The 19602-nt window shown below is 41.6% G+C and overlaps 1 protein-coding gene across 1 annotated transcript in view; it reads left to right on the top strand.

Annotated features, from left to right (window-relative positions):
- The window catches only part of LOC125451198 (glutamate receptor ionotropic, NMDA 3A-like), a 160294-nt gene that overhangs the window by 61297 nt on the left and 79395 nt on the right, over positions 1 to 19602 (top strand). The window contains exon 3 of the mRNA XM_048528046.2: positions 17999 to 19046. Coding sequence (XP_048384003.1) covers positions 17999 to 19046 — 1048 coding nt within the window. The remainder of the gene's footprint in view (positions 1 to 17998; positions 19047 to 19602) is intronic.

Raw genomic sequence — 19602 nt, 5'->3', positions numbered from 1 at the left:
CCCAACATCGTGCAAAAATTCCATCCCCTATTCCCAATTCCTCCGCCTCCGCCGTATCTGCTCCCACGACAAGACATTCCACTCGCGCACATCCCAGATGTCCAACTTCATCAAGGACCGCAACTTTCCCCCCACAGTGATCGAGAACGCCCTTGACCGCGTCTCCCGCATTTCCCGCAACACATCCCTCACACCTCGCCCCCGCCACAACTGCCAAAAGAGGATCCCCCTCGTTCTCACACACCACCCCACCAACCTCCGGATAGAACGCATCATCCTCCGACACTTCCGCCATCTACAATCCGACCCCACCACCCAAGACATTTTTCCATCCCCACCCCTGTCTGCTTTCCGGAGAGACCACTCTCTCCGTGACTCCCTTGTTCGCTCCACACTGCCCTCCAACCCCACCACACCCGGCTCCTTCCCCTGCAACCGCAGGAAATGCTACACTTGCCCCCACACCTCCTCCCTCACCCCTATCCCAGGCCCCAAGATGACATTCCACATTAAGCAGAGGTTCACCTGCACATCTGCCAATGGGGTATACTGCATCCACTGTACCCTGTGTGGCTCCCTCTACATTGGGGAAACCAAGCGGAGGCTTGGGGACCGCTTTGCAGAACACTTCCGCTCAGTCCGCAACAAACAACTGCACCTCCCAGTCGCAAACCATTTCCATTCCCCCTCCCATTCTTTAGATGACCTGTCCATCATGGGCCTCCTGCAGTGCCACAATGATGCCACCCGAAGGTTGCAGGAACAGCAACTCATATTCCGCCTGGGAACCCTGCAGCCTAATGGTATCAATGTGGACTTCACCTGTTTCAAAATCTCCCCTTCCCCCACCGCATCCCTAAACCAGCCCATTTCGGCCCCTCCCCGCACTGCACCACACAACCAGCCCAGCTCTTCCCCTCCACCCACTGCATCCCAAAACCAGTCCAACCTGTCTCTGCCTCCCTAACCTGTTCTTCCTCTCACCCATCCCTTCCTCCCACCCCAAGCCGCACCCCCATCTACCTACTAACCTCATCCCACCTCCTTGACCTGTCCGTCTTCCCCAGACTGACCTATCCCCTCCCTACCTCCCCACCTATGCTCTCCTCTCCACCTATCTTTTCTCTCCATCTTCGGTCCGCCTCCCCCTCTCTCCCTATTTATTCCAGAACCCTCACCCCATCCCCCTCTCTGATGAAGGGTCTAGGCCCGAAACGTCAGCTTTTGTGCTCCTGAGATGCTGCTTGGCCTGCTGTGTTCATCCAGCCTCACATTTTATTATCTTGGATTCTCCAGCATCTGCAGTTCCCATTATCTCAGAAAGAGTGAGAAAACAAGTTGAAATGTTTAGACTCATTTTAAACAGCAATCTAAGTCTAAGTCTGGCACCACTGCAAAGCAGTATTATAGGTATTTGTTCCAAAATGTATCATGCAGTACTTGCTTTACAAAGTGAGGCAATACATCATGAACAGGCAAATCTTAAACTAAGTATGCTTATTTTCTTCATTTAAAAAATAACTCTACAGATCTCTGAATAGTTTAATAACTTTATTCTGTTGGCCAAGCCCAGCTCAGATCCCTTAAGTTCCCACAGTGAGATGTTATTGGGTTAACATCCCATTGATTTCTGTACTTCTATCAATTAAAGTCTTTTATCTGCCTACACGTAGGTATGCAGGCACTGCCCTGAAGCTTTCTGCCCAGCTAGGAACCCAGTGCAAAACCCCTGCAACTCCCCATCCTCTCACACACCAGCGCGCAGACACCGCCCCAAGCTTCCTGAGTGAACCAAATTTGAAATAAACTGTTTCAAATAGGGTTAGGTGGGGAACGTTTGTAAAGGTGTAAGACCTCCAAAGCATGTATCTTCTATTGCTGACAAAGGGGCCAGGGCACTGACTTTGTTCTAGCCAGACACACTGGCAACTTGAAATCACAATCTGTCCTGATAACAACTTGAAATCACCTCCAGCCATGAGCAGCCACTTCACGAGCAATCGATACTATTTCCTGGTCTTTTATGTTCTTGATGTAATAATTGTTTGGTATCCTGTCTTTGTCTGTTATAGTAATTGTTTCATGTATCTTGTCATTGTAAATTGTGAAATTATTTTATGTATCATGTCTTTTGTGAAGTAAGAAAAGCAGGGACTGTCCTCTGAATTTTATTCAGTCAGGAAGCCCAAGACAGTGTCCGCACACCGACGTGTGGGAAGACAAGAAGCCACAAAAGTCCCACACTGAATTCCTAGCTGGGCGGGAAGCTGCTTGGGGAGAATTACTTGCAAGACTCTGCACTCTGTGCTGGGTTAAGCAGTGATTCTCCACAGCTTGTACTTGCTTGGTAATAAAAGGATTTGTGTTTTTCTAAACAGGTCAGTGTCTTGTTATTGCATCAAGTCTGTGAGGGTCTCCGAAAACGAACTTGACAACAGCATCCTACTGATTGTGTAGACTGCTAATACTTTTATTTTAAAAGAATAAATTTTAAATAATTCAAAACTAAACTAGCTTCAACAGTCAATGTAAGGTATTTGAAAATACCTCCATTTTGTTTAACACTGGGTCAAGATTTCACAGCCGAATGAAATTGAGTGGGATGCTGTTTGGAGGGGCAGTATAGAATGGCCTGCTTCCACAGGGAAGGGATTGCATGATTCTATGTTCAAGGGAATTAACCATTCTCAAGCCGACTACAGTTCTGATAAATTTAAATCAACTTTTAAAAGTTTTAGTGCTAATCAGGATGAGGAATGGGTATAAAATGTGGAGTCGAGAAGAAGACATCCAGTTATTCAGATTCAGCAATTGTGAATAAATCCAAATAACTTGCACCTCAGGTTTGGTTTCAACTGCTGTCACAGCACACCAGTTATACAATGGGTACCACATTTGCATGTGTAAAGAGATGAAACACTTGTAAAAAGGAATCTATAGACACAAGTTTTGATGCAGGATATCCCTGTGTTGCAGCATTTTATTATGTGCCCAAATGGAATACCCTAAACTCCCAGATGAGGACCCGGTTTCCCTTCATTATTCACACGCTCCTTGGTTGGTTACAACAGCATTGATTAAAGAAAAAGTCCCTTCCGTTGTGATTGCCTTTCTCCCAGACCCAAATGAATTTATGTCTTAGTAGTAGTCAGTATAACCAAGATGTCTTGAATTAACAAAAGAGTGAGTTTGTTAATTACTAAACTCAAGAAGAATTAGTAATAGAAAACACATACCCAAAATAGAGGTAAGAGGTGAACCCAAAAAGGCAAAAGGTTTAAAAACAACTAACACATGGATCAGTCTCTGAATTGTCTATAAAGAGTGGATGGTTAAACATTGTAGCTAGAGGTCAACAGGAAAGAAGATGTTTGTTGGTGCACAATTGGTTTTAATGATCCTTAGCTTTGCAGATTGGTTGGGATTCTGTAGTTCTGGTGTCTCTTAATCGTGATTGCACTCTAGCAGTCAGGACAAGAGAGAGTTTGACCTGTCCATCCTCCCCGGACTGACCTACACCTCCCCACGGTGCACTTTAGAAAGCGGATTACTGAAACTCTTCGTACAATGTATTTATATGTTGCATTGTTCAACAGTGGGGGAAGCCATTTGTCGATGGACCAGCACCAGGGAATGTGGATAAAGTGAGATTCAGCCAGTGACAGGTTGCTGATTGGTTTGTGGTGTTATGACCAATTGTAGATAACAAAGGCCATCAGCCTGACAACAACAGCAATCTGGTTGGCTTCTGGGTAGCTGAACAACTTGTGAATGTGCACAATACTGGCAGAAGCTATAGGAATGCTGCAAGGGCAGATGATGTGTCTTTCTGTAGAGTGAAATAGCTAAAGCCTGAAGAAAGCTAGTTCATTTTCCCTTTCAGTTGCTGTAGCTGTGGCCTTTAAACAGTAACCAAAAGATTCTACAGTTAGAATACCAATTGCCTGTGCCTCCGCCAAAGAAGTGAAAGAACCTGGAGGAGAGAGACTGAAGAGCAAAAAACCCCAGCTAGCAAAGAAATAATTTCAACAACCTCTGTGAATTGGTGCCATCGAACTACTTTCCAAGTGTTATTTTCCCTTCACCCACAACAGCTGCGTTTTGTCTTCCTGTATCAGTCTGTAGGGAGACCATGATAGAAGGGGGTTAGAAATTTAATGAATAGGGTTATATGTAGATAGTTCATAGGTCACTGGTAGTTAGAATTTATTTATTTGTAGCGAATAGTCATTCTTGTTCAGTGTGAAAATGTAGTCGGTGTTTTCTGTTGGCCTAGGTTTATCTGACAAGTAAATTGGCCACTTGGCATAGTTTAACTTCTATGAAGCCATGAGGAATAATGAGGCTTGATTTCCAGCTGGCTACCCCAGTGAAGCATGACTAGTTGAAACTGACCTTTAACCTTTTGCCTTGCATATTTCTAGAGGATGAACCAGACATTTCTGCAAGAGGTCACTTTGTATTGAGCAGGAATAGTCTGCTCCCTTATTATTTCTTAGACTTAAGCCTCCCTGTTTTTGAAGTTTCCTGGATAATGTACATAGGCAACATTCCTGTGGCTTCGCACAGGACTTTGCCCCAATGTCACTGACATTAAATGCACAGTTTTTCTGTCTCAATCAACTTTTTAAAAAAGCATTTGGAATAAAAACTTTAAAAAAGTCTATAAATATTTCAGGATTCCAATCTGGTGTCACATCTGTGGTATTGCAAACAAGTGCGATAAAATTTTCTGCTCTCTGTACATGCACAATAATATCATGCCGAAGCTCATTGGGTTCTAACCCAGTCTGTGCTTTCTATGGTGAATAACACAAGCTTGATCTATATATAGATTTTACTTGCTCACAACTCTGACGATAAAGTTCAAGTGGTGTTATCTTAAAATCCAGACATCTCATGTCTAACAGCAGTCACTTCATTCAGTTGGATGCAGGTATACAAAGGTCCAACCACAGTTGACGAAATGGAAACCATAGGAATTAAGTGCAAGAAAGTGAGTTTTTTCCATGAACCAAGAGAGATCATTGCTCAAGTGAGAAGGATTGATTGGACCATAAGGGAATCAAAGTTGGAATTTAGGAATGAGCGAGAATGAAACTCAAATGAATTTTTCAGCTTCAGTGCTCAACTGGACAGGGGAAATGGTGGCTTTGAAGCTTCTTGCAATTTATTATATTTAAAGTGATGAATCTTTCTGAACTCACTAGCAATTATAAGCATTGTTCTTTTAAATTCAAAATAAATAGCCAATCCCTTGGTTCTTCTGGGTTTCCTGCAAATACAACAACAAAGAGAAAGCTGCATTCTTCTTGATAAAGTACTGCAAGACCCAAATCAAATGCAGTGGATAGATCACTATGAACCAAAATATGTGTGTTTTTTAAAAGCTTACAAATGTCAACTTATAGAAATGGTTTATGCGAAATAAAATGATCAGTAAAAGCTAATGCCAAATTATTTGTATGTCGATTTCTCATCAGTAATGGACCCCCTAAGCTACACATGTCATTTTCTTAATTTATCACAACGCAGAATTGCCCTTTTTTAAACCATAGGCTGAGTTTGTATGGTGCTGGCTGACTTTCAACTGTCAACTACCCACTAACCATCTCCTCACCCCCTTCATCACATCTGCCTTGCCGACCCCATTGCACTTCCTCCATCGTCACATATCTCACACTTAACCTTTTAGCACTCTCCCTGAACATTTGCTTGCTTTGAGGTTTAGGGACCAGAGGATATTTCATCCTCAAATGTGTTACCTCATCCCCTCTCTTCCTGTCCGTTCCCCACAATAAAAAAGATCTATGTGAATTTAAAATTTAGCTTTGCTTAAAAATAAACTCCAATTGAAACGTGGGAGATGATCCGTATGGCTTTCTGTTCTTTTGCACTTCTTGCTTTCTTCCTGACTCAGGTGTTAAAACTAAAATCTCTGATTCACAGGTAACAATTAGTATTGCCATTGGCCGCTGATACAATGTGGATACAGATAATAGCCTGGGTTTTGTGGTAAGAATAACAATGGGGTTAGCTGTACTCACCCTGTTCGTGAGAATGTAGGATGCACATTCCTGTCCTTGCATGTGCAGAGTTTAACATGGAAATCAGGAAGTTGCTGTCTAATTTGTATGCTCTACATGCTTTATTGCACTACTGCTGCCACTGAGAAAGCCATCAACTCCATGTAAGGATGGGGTACTTAAGTCAGCAAAAAGTGCTTAGGGCAGTTAGTTCAAACGTAAGTGAATTCCTACTGGCGCACTCAGTCTTAATTCATAACAAGCCATCTCTCTGGCCGTGAAAATGCATATTTGAATGTGTGGCACCGATTACTTCAGAATTTAATTGTTGGAGATTTTGCATAAGTAGCCTTTTTTTTATACAATTTAATCTTTATCTTCTTTCACCTCATTTTGTTTTCTGTATATGTTCTCGTATTGAATGAAATCTTCCAACTTACTCTGACTGAGACTCTGTGGCTTGGAATTTCCCAGTTGGGTCAGGATTCCACTATCTGCCTCTATTCAGGAATGCAGAATAGGCCATGGTAGGACATTAGGCTGAATCGTAGGACCTCTGGCCATATGATGTCCTCTGGCTATGGTATCCCAAGCTGCTGAGAGGCTACCCCTAGAGAACTGATGAATTTCACACACTGTGAGATAAAGAGGGGATGTGTCATGCAGTTTCTTCAGCAGGGAGATCCCAACTTCCTTGCCTAACCTTAGAAACTTCACCTACAGATGGAAATGCATTGGAGAGCAGTTCCAGTGAGGCTGTTTCCTAATTTCCTGGCCCCTTTATCTCCAACCCCTTCTGTACAGTGCCAGGAAAGTTTAGCCCTGAGGGCCTCATTAAGGTTTCTTCAACCTCAATGGTTGAGGACACACGCTGTTGCTTGCCCTGAAGTGTAGAAGTTTGCAGAAAGACAACGGACAAGGGGATATGTAGTGAATAGCATGTGCCATTCTTCCATTGCTAATTGCCAGTATTATGAAACTGGATTATGCAAAGTGAAGTAACCCTGAATAAAGTTCTTTAGTTTTTCCTCTGCCTCCTTCTTTCTTTGAGGTCAGTCCATCTGTCTGTCCCATTTCTACCTTCTCCCTCCAATTTGACGTCTAAACACTTTTAAAGTTGAGATGACAGAGAAGGCCAGGCATATATGGCATTTTTCCAGGTGACTGTTCCTGGCACATTGTAGTATTTGACACCTCCACCAGAATGTGATACTGAGCAATGAGTAAGAGTAAAGGATTAAGAAGAGTATAATTACATTGTTCAGTTTGTCTCCAATAGATCGCCAACTAGTGGCAGCGATATAGCGGAACTAGTCTGCAAGGAAATTATAGAAATGTGTACATGGCAGAGTAGTTATGAGGGACTTGAATTATCCATATTTGGACTTGGATAATGGTGGTTTAGGGGGCAGTGAGGAATAAATTTTCTTAGAATATTTCTTACAGCAGTACATGTCCAGCCCAACCAGAAACGAAGCTCTGCTAGACCTGGTTCTTAGGATTGAGGTGAGCCAAATAGAGCAAGTGACAGTGGGAGACTATTTAGGGGATAGTTATCACCATGCCATAAAGTTTAGGATGACAGTGGAAATTTGTCAATCCAAAGCAACAATAATCAATTGGTGGAGAATGGACTTTACTGGGAAAGAACAGAATTAGGCCAGATAGACTGGATATAGAGTCGGAGGAAAAGCAATGGGTGAGCAATGGGCAACCTTCATGTGAAGATGGCTCTGGTCCAATAAAGAATCATTAGCTCAAAAGGAAAAGATAGGACAAACAAATCCAGAATTCTCTGGATGACAGAGGAGATAGAAATTAAGTTAAAAGCAGAAAACCTATGTTTTGGACAGGCATCAGGTAGTAAATACAGTTGAGAACCAAGGTGAATATAGAAGGTTCAAATGAGAAATGGAAAAGCAAATATGACAAATGAAGAGGGATAATGAAAAAAGACTGGCACCTAAATGGAAATCCCAAAGTCTTCAATAAGCAACACAACAGTAAAATGGTGATAAAGGAGGAGTAGGGTCATTAGTTACCAAAAAGAAGATTTGCACAGAGCAATGAGATGTTGCTAAGGTGTTAAATGAATATTTTACATCTGTCCACACCTACCAGACAGATATGGCACAGGCCATAGTGACAGAGAAGGGAATTGAGTTACTAGAAAGATTTAAAATTGGTAAGGAGGCGGTAGAGAATGTTATTTCCTGGTGCAGCCCAACGTATAGCATTGAAGTGCAGAAGCACAGTAAATGAATCAGACAAGTACCATGAGGGTTCTTCAATGATGAAGTATATCTCACGCCATTATCAATGGACGTGGGCGCAGGCAAGCAATGCCCATAGGGCATGCCCTGAGATGTTGGTACCTGGTGTCAAACATGGAATTCTGAACATCATGCTTATTCAATTCATTAGTTAAAATAGGAAGCCAAATTTTAATGAGGTGAATTGTGTGGTACTGAGGCATTTGACAAGCTATAAGCCTTCACAATTGGTAACTCACCTTGCTTAGCAAGAAATGCACCTCGATGAAAGACCCATCAGGTGGGACAGATGGCACAACAGATGCAGCAAATTGTTCGTGATGTCAAGGCTGATTTCACCAGGCTTCACATACGACTCCACCGCAAAATTTGCAATAGCCCAGAGTGTTCAGGCCCCTATGAGATGCTGCACTACGCTATTCCTTGGAGACATTGAACAGACAAATTGTCTCCCCTTGCTTATGTTTGGGTTGTTATCCCAGCTACTTTAATTTGGTTGTCTTTTCCATTAGCTAGTTACTGCAGGTGCAAGAGAGCTCAACTGTACAATGACGTTTGGAATGGCCTCTGACAGGGTACAAGGTCACACACGCGCGTGTGTGTGTGTGTGAACAGTGTAGCAGAGAGAATCTAACCTCTCAGGGAATACATCAAGATATACCTCCGCCTCTCACTGTTATGTGTGAGATGTACCAGCAGATGTACCTACTCATTGTTCTCAGGCACTTTTTCCTGTAACTGCTCTTGTTGCATACCCCTGTTGAAAGAAGGATAAAGAAAGCTGTTAAGGTTATTGTAAGGATTATTTCTCAGTAACTGGAAGACTGAATTGTGTTGTCAGCAAAGAATTGAAAAGGGATCAAAGGAAATTGAAAAACATTGAACCAAATCAACTCATTGAATCCTGCAATAAACTTTATTATCTCTTCCTCCACCCTTAAAATGTGTATCTTTGTGTTCCTGTATGTGTGTGTCTGTATGTGCAGATAGTTAAAAGGGATAGAGTTATAGAATTTTATGTTAGTATTTCATATTCCTTTGTTAGCATTGTTGCAAATTGTCCTTAACCAAATAGTTTTTTTTGTCACTAGTTAGGTATACAAGCCTGGTTGTGTATATATTTCTGTCTGACTTCAACAGTTGGGTAGAACTGGGCAGTTCTGTGGTAATCAAAGTTTTCCACCTTATTGGCAACTCCAGGAATAGTGGGGCTTGACCTTTAGCCTTGCATGATGGGTCAATATATAATATATAGTTATAGATACATAAAAGAAAATAATCTGGATCGTGGTATGCAGAGGACAGTTTCACAGTTAGTAAACCTCACAAAACTTGGGAGAATTATAAATTGAGAGGAGGTCAATGCAGAACTTCAAAAAGACATTGACAATTTGGTGAATTGGTTGGATAGCTGCCAGATGAAGGTCAGTGCAGAACAGAGTGAGGTTATACACTTTGGGGCACAGAATTTGGAGAGATAGTATAAAATGAAGAATGCTTTTCTGTAGGGTGTCCAGGAGCAAAGAGACATGGGTGTATATTGCAGTTATCACATAAGCTGACAGAGGTGAGCACTTTTCGCTGTATTTATGTATTCCTATACTTAGTACATGCGACAAATAAATAACTAAATCTAAAGACAGGCAGAGGGTTGTTAGTAAAGCATACAGTATTCAAAGCTTCATTAATAGGGGAACAGAATAGAGAGGAGGGAGGTTATAATGAATTGTACAAGATACTGTTGGAGCTCAGCTGGATTATTGTGTACTCTTCTGTGTGGGACATTATAGGAAGAATGTGAATCCATTGGAGAAGTGCCATAAAAGAATGGTTCCGGGGCGAGACATTTCAGTTAGGAGGAAAGAAATTAGGACTGTTTCCCTTGAAGAGGAGAAGGCAAACAGATAACCAGTAAACGGTTCCTGCTCATGAAAGGATCAAGAACTAAAGTGGTTTGCAAAAGAAGCAAATGCAAGGTGAGGAAACAAAAACACAAACTTCATTGAGCTTTTTTGAGGAAGTAACCAAGAAGATTGATCAGGGCAGAGTGTTAGATGTTATTTACTGAGACTTTAGTAAAGCCTTTGACAAGGTTCTGCATGGTAGACAAATGAATAAAGTTAGATCACTTGGGGCTCAGGGGAGCTTCCCAGTTGGATACAAAATTGGCTTAACGGCAGGATACAGAAAATGATGCTGGAGAGTTGTTTTTGGACTGGACCAGCAATGTTCCACAGGGATCAGTGCTGGGTTCACTTTGTTTGTCATGATTTAAATGAGAGCATAGAAAGCATGATTAGTAAGTTTGTGGATGGTGCCAAAATTGGTGGGAAAGTGAACAGTGAAGAAGATTATCTAAGATAACAAAGAGATCTTGATCAATTGGGCCAATGAGCTAAGGAGTTGCAGATGCAGTTTAATTTGGATAAATGTAAAGTATTGCATTTTGATAAAACAAACAAACGGAAATCTTATATAATTAAAGTGTTGTAAACAGAGAGACCTAGGGGTTCAGATACATAATTCTTTGAAATTTGCATCACATATAGATAGGGTGTTTAAGAAAGCATTGAGCACACTTGCCTTCAATGCTCAGACCATTGGGTGTAGGATTTGGAACATTATGTTGAGGTTGTACAGGACGTTGATGAGGCTGTTATGGAACACTGCGTCCAGTTCTGGTTTCCCTGTTATATGAAGGATATTATTAAGCTGGAGAGGGTTCAGAAGAGATTTACCAGAATGTTGCCAGGAATGGAGAGTTTGCATTACAGGGAGAGGCTGAATAGGATGGGACTTTTATCAGAGGAATGTAGGAGGTTGAGAGGTGACCTTGTAGAGGTTTATAAGATAATGAGCGGGATAGATAAAGTGAATGTTAGGTATCTTTTCCCTCGTTGGGATGGGTTGGGGGTGGGGAGGGGCCTTTGATTTCAAGGCTAGAGGGCATATTTTTATGATGAGAGGAGAAAGATTTTAAAAAGACATGAGGGGCATTTTATTTTAAACACAGGATAGTTAATGTGTCAAATGAACCTCCATGGGAAGTGGTGGATGCAGGTAGACTTACATCGTATAAATAACATTTGGATAAGTACATGAATAAGAAGTGTTTGGAGGGATATGGACCATGCACCAGCATGTGAGATTAGCTTTGTTTGGGATTATGATTGATACGGACTAGTTGGACTGGAGAGTATGTCCCTGCGCTATATGACTGTGAGTAACCTGGAAGTCTAATGAGGCAAGTTCAATTGAAGCATTCAGGAGGGCATTGTGTAGTTGTTTTTATTTAAACAGTGTGCAGGATAGCAAGGAAAAGGCAGGAGATGGGCACAGAGTTATAGTGCTCAGAGAATTGGGTCAAATGGTCTTATTCTACACGGTAACAATTCTACGATTCTGGGTCGTCAGAGGCATTTCCGTGCCACCATCTCGGGCTTGTCTAGTAAGTAGTGGTAGGGGATTCACCTTTGTAGAATATTTACAGAAAAGGCAACATTCTTAGATAACAAGAAAGTTTACAGTATTTAGCAATGAGTACATCTACATTTAGCCAGGCATAATTGCTAGGACATCAAGGAATGAGTACAGATACACCTGCTCCCTCTCTGGACTGTGGGAGGAAACTGAAGCACCTGGCGGAAACCCACACAGACACAGGGAGAATGTGCAAACTTCACACAGACAATTGCCCAAGGCTGGGATCGAACCCAGGTCCCTGGTGCTGTGAGGCTGCAGTGCTAACCACTGAGCCACCGTGCCACCCTCAAGCAACAGGAGGAAGTAAAAATATTCCACCAATGCAGTTGATAGAACAATTCTAATCCATCCAGGGGCAGAAAGTATAGGGGCAAGTGCTGAGACTGCATGGTTCACTTTAATTCACACTCAATGCTGGACAAAAATAAACCTTACTTTAAGAGACCTTCAAGTAATGGCCCTACCAGATGCATTACACATCATTAAAGACAAATATTTTTGATAATATTGTTGTAAAATATGTATTCTTCAAATTTCCTCCAATTATGTTTGGACAGTGACATTTAAATTACTAGGAAGCAAACATAAGTAGATTTCTTTCTTTTGAGAATGAGTATTTATGAAGAATGAATGCTATATTACTAGCATTGGCCACATAACATTCATTCCTGAACTCTAAATGTTGTGTGAAGAACTTGAATATATTTTGAATAATAAAAAATTTATGCAATGTAAGTACTGCATGTGGTAATAAGAAAAATTTGAGAGTTCTCAAGGGAAAGGGCTAATTTAGCTTATTTTTGTGAGTTTTGGAAGATAAAGATTTTCAAACATTTTCAAAAGGAATAATTAATCTATTTCTGACTTGCTTTATGTAAGCAAGGTGCAATTTTAATTAAACACCATTAGAAGAAAAACAGCAAAGTTGCTATTTGGAAGCCTTGGTTAACAATAATCTCCAGGATATTGTCTTGATTAATGTTCAAAATTTCATAATCTTAAAAACAAGACTGAGAAAATTATGGATGACGTGAGTAGTTACTACCATTTCGCTCAGAGGATCGCTATATTTTGCATGAAGAGTTCCCTTCACCAGGCAAAGACCATAAGACATAGGAGTGGAAGTAAGGCAATTCGGCCCATCGAGTCCACTCCACCATTTAATCATGGCGGATGGGCATTTCAACTCCACTGACCCGCACTCTCCCCGTAGTGTTTAATTCCTTGCGAGATCAAGAATTTATCAATCTCTGCCTTGAAAACATTTAACGTCCCGGCCTCCACTGTGCTCCATGGCAATGAATTCCAGAGGCCCACCACTCTCTGGCTGAAGAAATGTCTCCTGATTTCCGTTCTGAATTGACCCCCTCTAATTCTAAGGCTGTGCCCATGGGTCCTAGTTTCCCCGCCTAATGGAAACAACTTCCCAGCGTCCACCCTTTCTAAGCCATGCATTATCTTGTAAGTTTCTATTAGATTTCCCCTCAACCTTCTAAACTCTAATGAATACAATCCCAGGATCCTCAGCCGTTCATCGTATGTTAGGCCTACCATTTCAGGGGCAGCAACAAAGAAATATGATGGTTTAAACGAGAGAAAAATGGCCCTTGTCTTTCAAGTTGTGCTCATATAAAAGCTGGCACATGATAAACCATGAAACATTGTTGTATAATTGTGAGGGGAATGTAACAAACAATAATACTATTAATTGATATTGATAATTCATGAAACACTCAGTTTTTCGGAGTAGACTTCCCAACATTGTAGTATTTTGCAGGATTTTTGTATTTCCTGTCTTTTTGCTGCCTGTTCTTTGGCATAGAAACTCAGTTTTCCAGGCTTGTGTATTTCTGCTTCCCTGAGACTGATCTGCCATTATTCCATCCTTGGTGTACTTGGTCTCTTCTTACCTAACACCATATCTTGCTATCATTGGGATGTGTACTGTACTATTACACTTGTGAATAATCTATTAAAAACAATTACATTATTGATAATCAGGCTATAACATCAGCATATTTTTTCCAAATCATTAAATTATACCACACAGAAGGAATCCATTTGACCTATCATGTTTGTGCCAATAAACTTGTGAAAACTAGTCACTTCTTTTTATTCACCCATGGGATGTGTGCATCACTGACAGGCCAGCATTTATTGCCTTGACCTATCTACCCAGAGGACAAGTTAAGTCAATCACAGTGTTGTGGGTCTGGAGTCATAAACAGGCCAGACCAGGTAAGGATGGTAGTTTTCTTCCCTAAAGGACACCAATGAACCAGATGGGTTTTTCCAACAATCAGCAATGGATTCGTGATCATCATTAGATTCTTAGTTGCAGATTGTTTTTGTTGAATTTGAATTCCACCATCTGCCATGGTGGGATTCGAACCTGGATCCCCAGTGCATTATGGTTTAGTAGTGTAGCGATGATATCATCAGGACATTGCCTCCCCTAAAAGCCCTTAAAAAGCCACTAAAGCCCTTAACCTGCTCTTGCCCCACAAAATACCATGTTTTCCTCTTCAATTACTTATCCGTTTCCTTATTAAATGTTCCTAATGAATCAGTTCCCATCAGCCTTTCAAACAGTCTATTCCAGGTCTCAACAGCTTGCTGGGAGAGGAAGGGGGAGAAATTTTCATACAGCTGGAGTTTCTTTTGCCAATCATTTCAAACCAATTTCTTCTGGCTATAGACCCTTCCGGCAGTGGAAATAGATTCTCTCTATTTCCTATCTCAAACTCTTTTGATTTCAAACTCTTCATGATTTTAAATACCTCTCTCAAGTCTCCTTTCAACTTCTGTCACTCTAGGGAAATTTGTTGGGTGCGAATCTGAGGGATAGAATTTACATGCATTTGGAAAGGCAAGGGCTAATTAGGGATAGTCAAAATCGCTGTGTGTAGGGGAAATCGTGTCTTGCTAACTTCAGTTTTTTGAAGAGGTGGTAAAGAACACTGATGAGTGCAGAATGGTAGACATTGTCAATATGTACTTCAGCAAGGCATTTGACAAAGTTTTGCATGGTAGACTGTTTAATAAGGTTAGATCTCACAGGATCCAGGCTGAGTCAATCGTCAGAAAATTGGCGTGAAGGTAGTAGATCGAAGCCAGTGGTAGAGGGTTGTTTATCAGACTGGAGGCCTATGACCAGAGAGGTGCCACAAAGATCAGTGCTGGGTCTACTTCTTTTTGTCACTTATATAAATGATTTGGATGTGACCATAGGAGGTATGGTTAGAAAGTTTGTCGATGACACCAAAATTGCTGATGTGGTGGCCAGTGAAGAAGGTTATCTCAGAATACAATGGGACTTTGATCAGATGGGCCAATGGACTGAGAAGTAGCAGATTGGATAAATGTGAGGTGTTCCAGCTTAGTAAGGTAAACTAGGGCAGGACTTATATAGTTAATGATAGGGCCCTGGAGCGTGTCATCGAGCGAAGAGACCTGGGGAACAGATACCCAGTTCCTTGAAAGTGAAGTCGAAGGTAGACAAGGTGGTGTGAGATGTTAATGGGTTAACATCCCATGAATTTTTATGCTCTTCATACAGAGGTATGTGAACACTGTCTCAATTTACTGCCTGAATAGGATAGTGTGTGAAACATCTGTAGGGGTGTGAAACATTTGTAAAAACAAATGGCATTAAGCTGTGTAATCTTTATGACTCTACCCACACCGCTGCCTATCCCTGTTACTGCTGAGATGGCTAGGTCAGTCACCTTTGATCAAGCCAGGCAGTTGTTACCACTTGAATTCGCATCCTGTCTTTATCATACACTTCAGGACTACCAAAGCTGTATCCTGTTCTCAGATGTAGTACTTGTTTTATGTATCTGCCAATTCCAAGGGTATAAAAGTGTGGACTGTCCCCTGTTCGCTCACGACACTCAACACTCTGTGCTGGGTTGCGTACAGTGATCCTCTGCAGCTTGTACTTGCTCAATAATAAAGGATCGTGTTTTTGTAACCGGGTCAGTGTCTTGCTCTTGCATCAAGTCTGTGGGGGTCTCTGAAAAACAAACCTAACAGGTGAAGATGACATTTGGCATGCTTGCATTCATTGGTCAGTGCATTGAATAAAGGATTTGGGATGCCATGTTGCAGATGTACAGGGCATCGTTGAGGCCACTTTTAGAATACTGCATACAGTCCTAGTCTCCCTGCTTGAGGAAGAATGTTGTTAAATTTGAGAGGGTGCAGAAAATATTGACAAGGATATTGGCATGCTTGGAGTTTGAGCTATAGGGAAAGGATGAGTAGGCTGGTGCTTTTTTCCCTGGAGAGTCAGCGGCTGAAGGGTGACCTTATAAGAGTTTATAAAATCATGAGGGGCATGGATAGTGTGAACAGAGTTATAGAGACGTACAGCATGGAAACAGATCCATTTGGTCCAACTCATCCAGGCTGACCAGTAATCCCAAATAAATCTAGTTTCATTTGCCAGCATTTGGCCCATATCCCTCTAAACCTTTTCTATTCGTGTAATCACCCAGATACCTTTCAAATGATATCATTGTACCAGACTTCATCACTTTTTCTGGCAGTTCATTCCATACACACATCACCCTCTTTATGAAAAAGGTGCCCTGTAGATCCCATTTAAATCTTGCTCCTCTCACTTTAAACCAATGCAGTCTAGTTTTGGACTATCCCACCCTGGAGAAAAGACCTTGCCTATTTATCCTATGCATTCATGATTTTATAAACCTCCATAAGGCCACCCCTCAGCCTCCGACGCTCCAGGGAAAATAGCCCTAACCTGTTCAGCCTCCCCCTCAAGCTCAAACCCTCCAACCCTGGCAACATCCTTGTAAATCTTTTCTGAACCGTTCCAAGTTTCACAACATCCTTCCGATAGCAGGGAGAACAGAATTGCACACAGTATTCCAATAGGGCCTAACCAATGTCCTGTGCAGCAGTAATCAAGGTTTTTCTTACCCCAGGGCAGAGGAGTCCTAAAGCTAGAGGAAGTAGGTTTAAGGTGAGAGGGGAAAGATTTTAAGAGACCTGAGGGGCAGTTTTTTAATGCCGAAGATGGTGCATGTATGGAACAAGTGCCAGAGAAGGTTCTAGAGGCTGTTGCAATTACAACATTTAAAAGGCACCTGGATGGTACATGAGTAGGAAAGGTTTAGATGGATTTGGGCCAAATGCTGGCAAATGGTACTGGATCAGTTTAGGATATCTGGTCAACATGGATAGGTTCGAATGAAGGGTCTTGATTCAGTGCTGTATAACTCTATGATGCTTAAGAACATTACAAACTCCTCCAATCTCTCCATGTCACTGAAGTCTTTCATCTCTTGGAACTTTAAATATAGCAAATCAGCTCTGCAACCCCTTGAAGACCTTCTCACCTTCACACAGTATGAGCAACTACGTCAAGCCCTTTAAATGTTTGTTTGCTTCCAGTTCATAGTCTGTATATCCTGCATCCTTTGTTGTCGCTGGATGTCATTGTCAGTTCACATTGACTGCACAGATTCATATCCAATTGTTGCAAAGTAAATGGAAGCAATGAGACAATTACAAGGCAACACAGCAATTACACTGTGACCTGAGATAGTCTATTTAAAAGTGTGCCATTAATTATAGTCAGGTCATTATACCAGGACAGCATTTTCATTTGCAGTATGGAACTTGGGTTAATTCTGCATTCCAACAGTGTTCCTTTGCTTTGTCTCTGAAGGCTTGAGTGAATTCAATGCATAATATTGACACCATTGAACTAACTACTACGGAAAGCTGGATTAGAGAATGAAGCAAGGACAAATACACTGAGTTCAGTGAGACAGAGGATGGCAAGGAGAATGAAAAGCAAATTATTGGTTGCACTTTGCCTAAATTCCGCTCGCCACATCCCATCCCCTCTGCCATTTTCACCCCAAAGTAATTAACATGTATAATTGGTGTACACTTCACTCAGAAATATTGCATACTTCACTTGAGGTGTTGTTGCATTCCTTAAAGTACAACTTGTTTTTCGAGGAAACCAACAATCTGTCATAATAGATTTTTCATATTTCTCCCTGGGCTGGTCCCTTTTCATGAATGATTGAGTTAGAAATTGTTGAAATTATTTCCTCAGTAGTAATGGCAAGTGAGGTATATTCAGTTTAAGTTTATGTCAAGGTACAAGAAATTTTGCTCAGTTACTCTTGGAAAACAGAATTAAAACCAAAAATGTTCTTTCCATCTTTCCCTCAGATTTTTAGCAAACACGAGCTTCGATGGTGTCTCAGGTTATATTAGAGTAACAGATCCATCTGTTATCACTTCAGACAGCCATTACTACATCTGGAACCTACAGCTTGACCCGGTTGGGAAGCCTATGTGGACACGTCTTGGGAGGTGGCACAAGGGGAAAATTGTCATGGACCACAGGATTTGGCCCAACAAGATGCAGAAGCCAAAAAGTGGTGGTAATCAATCGTCTCGGCTGCATCTAAGAGTAGTTACCCTTATTGAACATCCCTTTGTATTCACACGCAATGTAGATGCGGATGGCCATTGCCCTGCTGGTCAGCTGTGCCTGGATGCTCTTACAAATGATACCACTGTCATCGAGAGCCTCTTTGAGAACTTAAAGTCAGGGAATGATTCTGTGCCAATAGAATATAAAAAGTGCTGCTATGGCTACTGCATCGATCTCCTTGAAAAGCTGGCAGATGACATGAGTTTTGATTTTGACCTGTACATCGTCGGCGACGGGAAGTATGGTGGCTGGAAAAATGGCCGCTGGACAGGGCTTGTTGGTGATTTGCTCAACCGTGCAGCGCACTTGGCCGTCACATCTTTCAGCATCAACTCAGCGAGAAGCAAGGTGATTGATTTCACCAGCCCTTTCTTCTCCACCAGCCTAGGCATCCTGGTGCGGACTAGAGACACAACGGCCCCCATCGGAGCTTTCATGTGGCCACTGCATTGGTCAATGTGGGTGGGGATCTTTGTGGCTCTTCATGTGACTGCATTGTTTCTAACTCTGTACGAATGGAAGAGTCCTTTTGGAATGACTCCCAAGGGGAGAAACAGGAAGAAAGTCTTCTCCTTCTCTTCCGCCCTCAATGTCTGCTATGCCATTTTGTTTGGTAGGACAGCTGCCATCAAGACCCCCAAGTGTTGGACAGGACGGTTCCTAATGAACCTGTGGGCTATATTCTGCTTGTTCTGTCTGTCTACGTACACTGCTAATCTAGCTGCGGTAATGGTAGGGGAGAAAACCTACGAGGAACTTTCAGGAATTCATGATCCTAAGGTAAGAACAGTGCTGCTACTCCATGAAGTTTAGATATGAATGCAAAGATAATCTGTACTGATTTACATTGCTCCATGCATGCAATTGTCATGAACCATCATGGCTTCAGGTCTTATTTGTTCCTGAAGCTCTCATGCTTTCTTATTTGTGCAAGTAGGAGGAAAACTTTAATTAAAATGTCAGCATAATTCTTTACAGAGAAGGTTTCACAGTTTTTTTTATTGTCTCCAAAAGCATAACAAAAAGTGCACACATTTATCTGTCACGCAAATTGAATCAGGCGCTCAAATAAAAAATAATACTATACTTAGAATGTCTATCTGAAATGCCTAGAGACTAGATGATGAAATGTTATGCCAACTATTCTTCATAATTACTTAATTTCCCCATTCAAATGCAGCAGAAATTTTCCTTTAGGAATCATCCCCAACTATGATTTTTATTCCTCAACTCTTCTGTATTTCTGACTTTGGATTCTGGTCTTATTTGGTAATTTGTTTCCTTATGAGCAATAGATGCATTGGCTTCAAAATTTCCATGCATGGGGGAAAGCCAA

Source organism: Stegostoma tigrinum, chromosome 3, assembly GCF_030684315.1.
Source record: "Stegostoma tigrinum isolate sSteTig4 chromosome 3, sSteTig4.hap1, whole genome shotgun sequence".
NCBI classification, from domain to species: Eukaryota; Metazoa; Chordata; class Chondrichthyes; order Orectolobiformes; family Stegostomatidae; genus Stegostoma; species Stegostoma tigrinum.
This window is presented reverse-complemented; position numbering and strand designations above follow the sequence as displayed.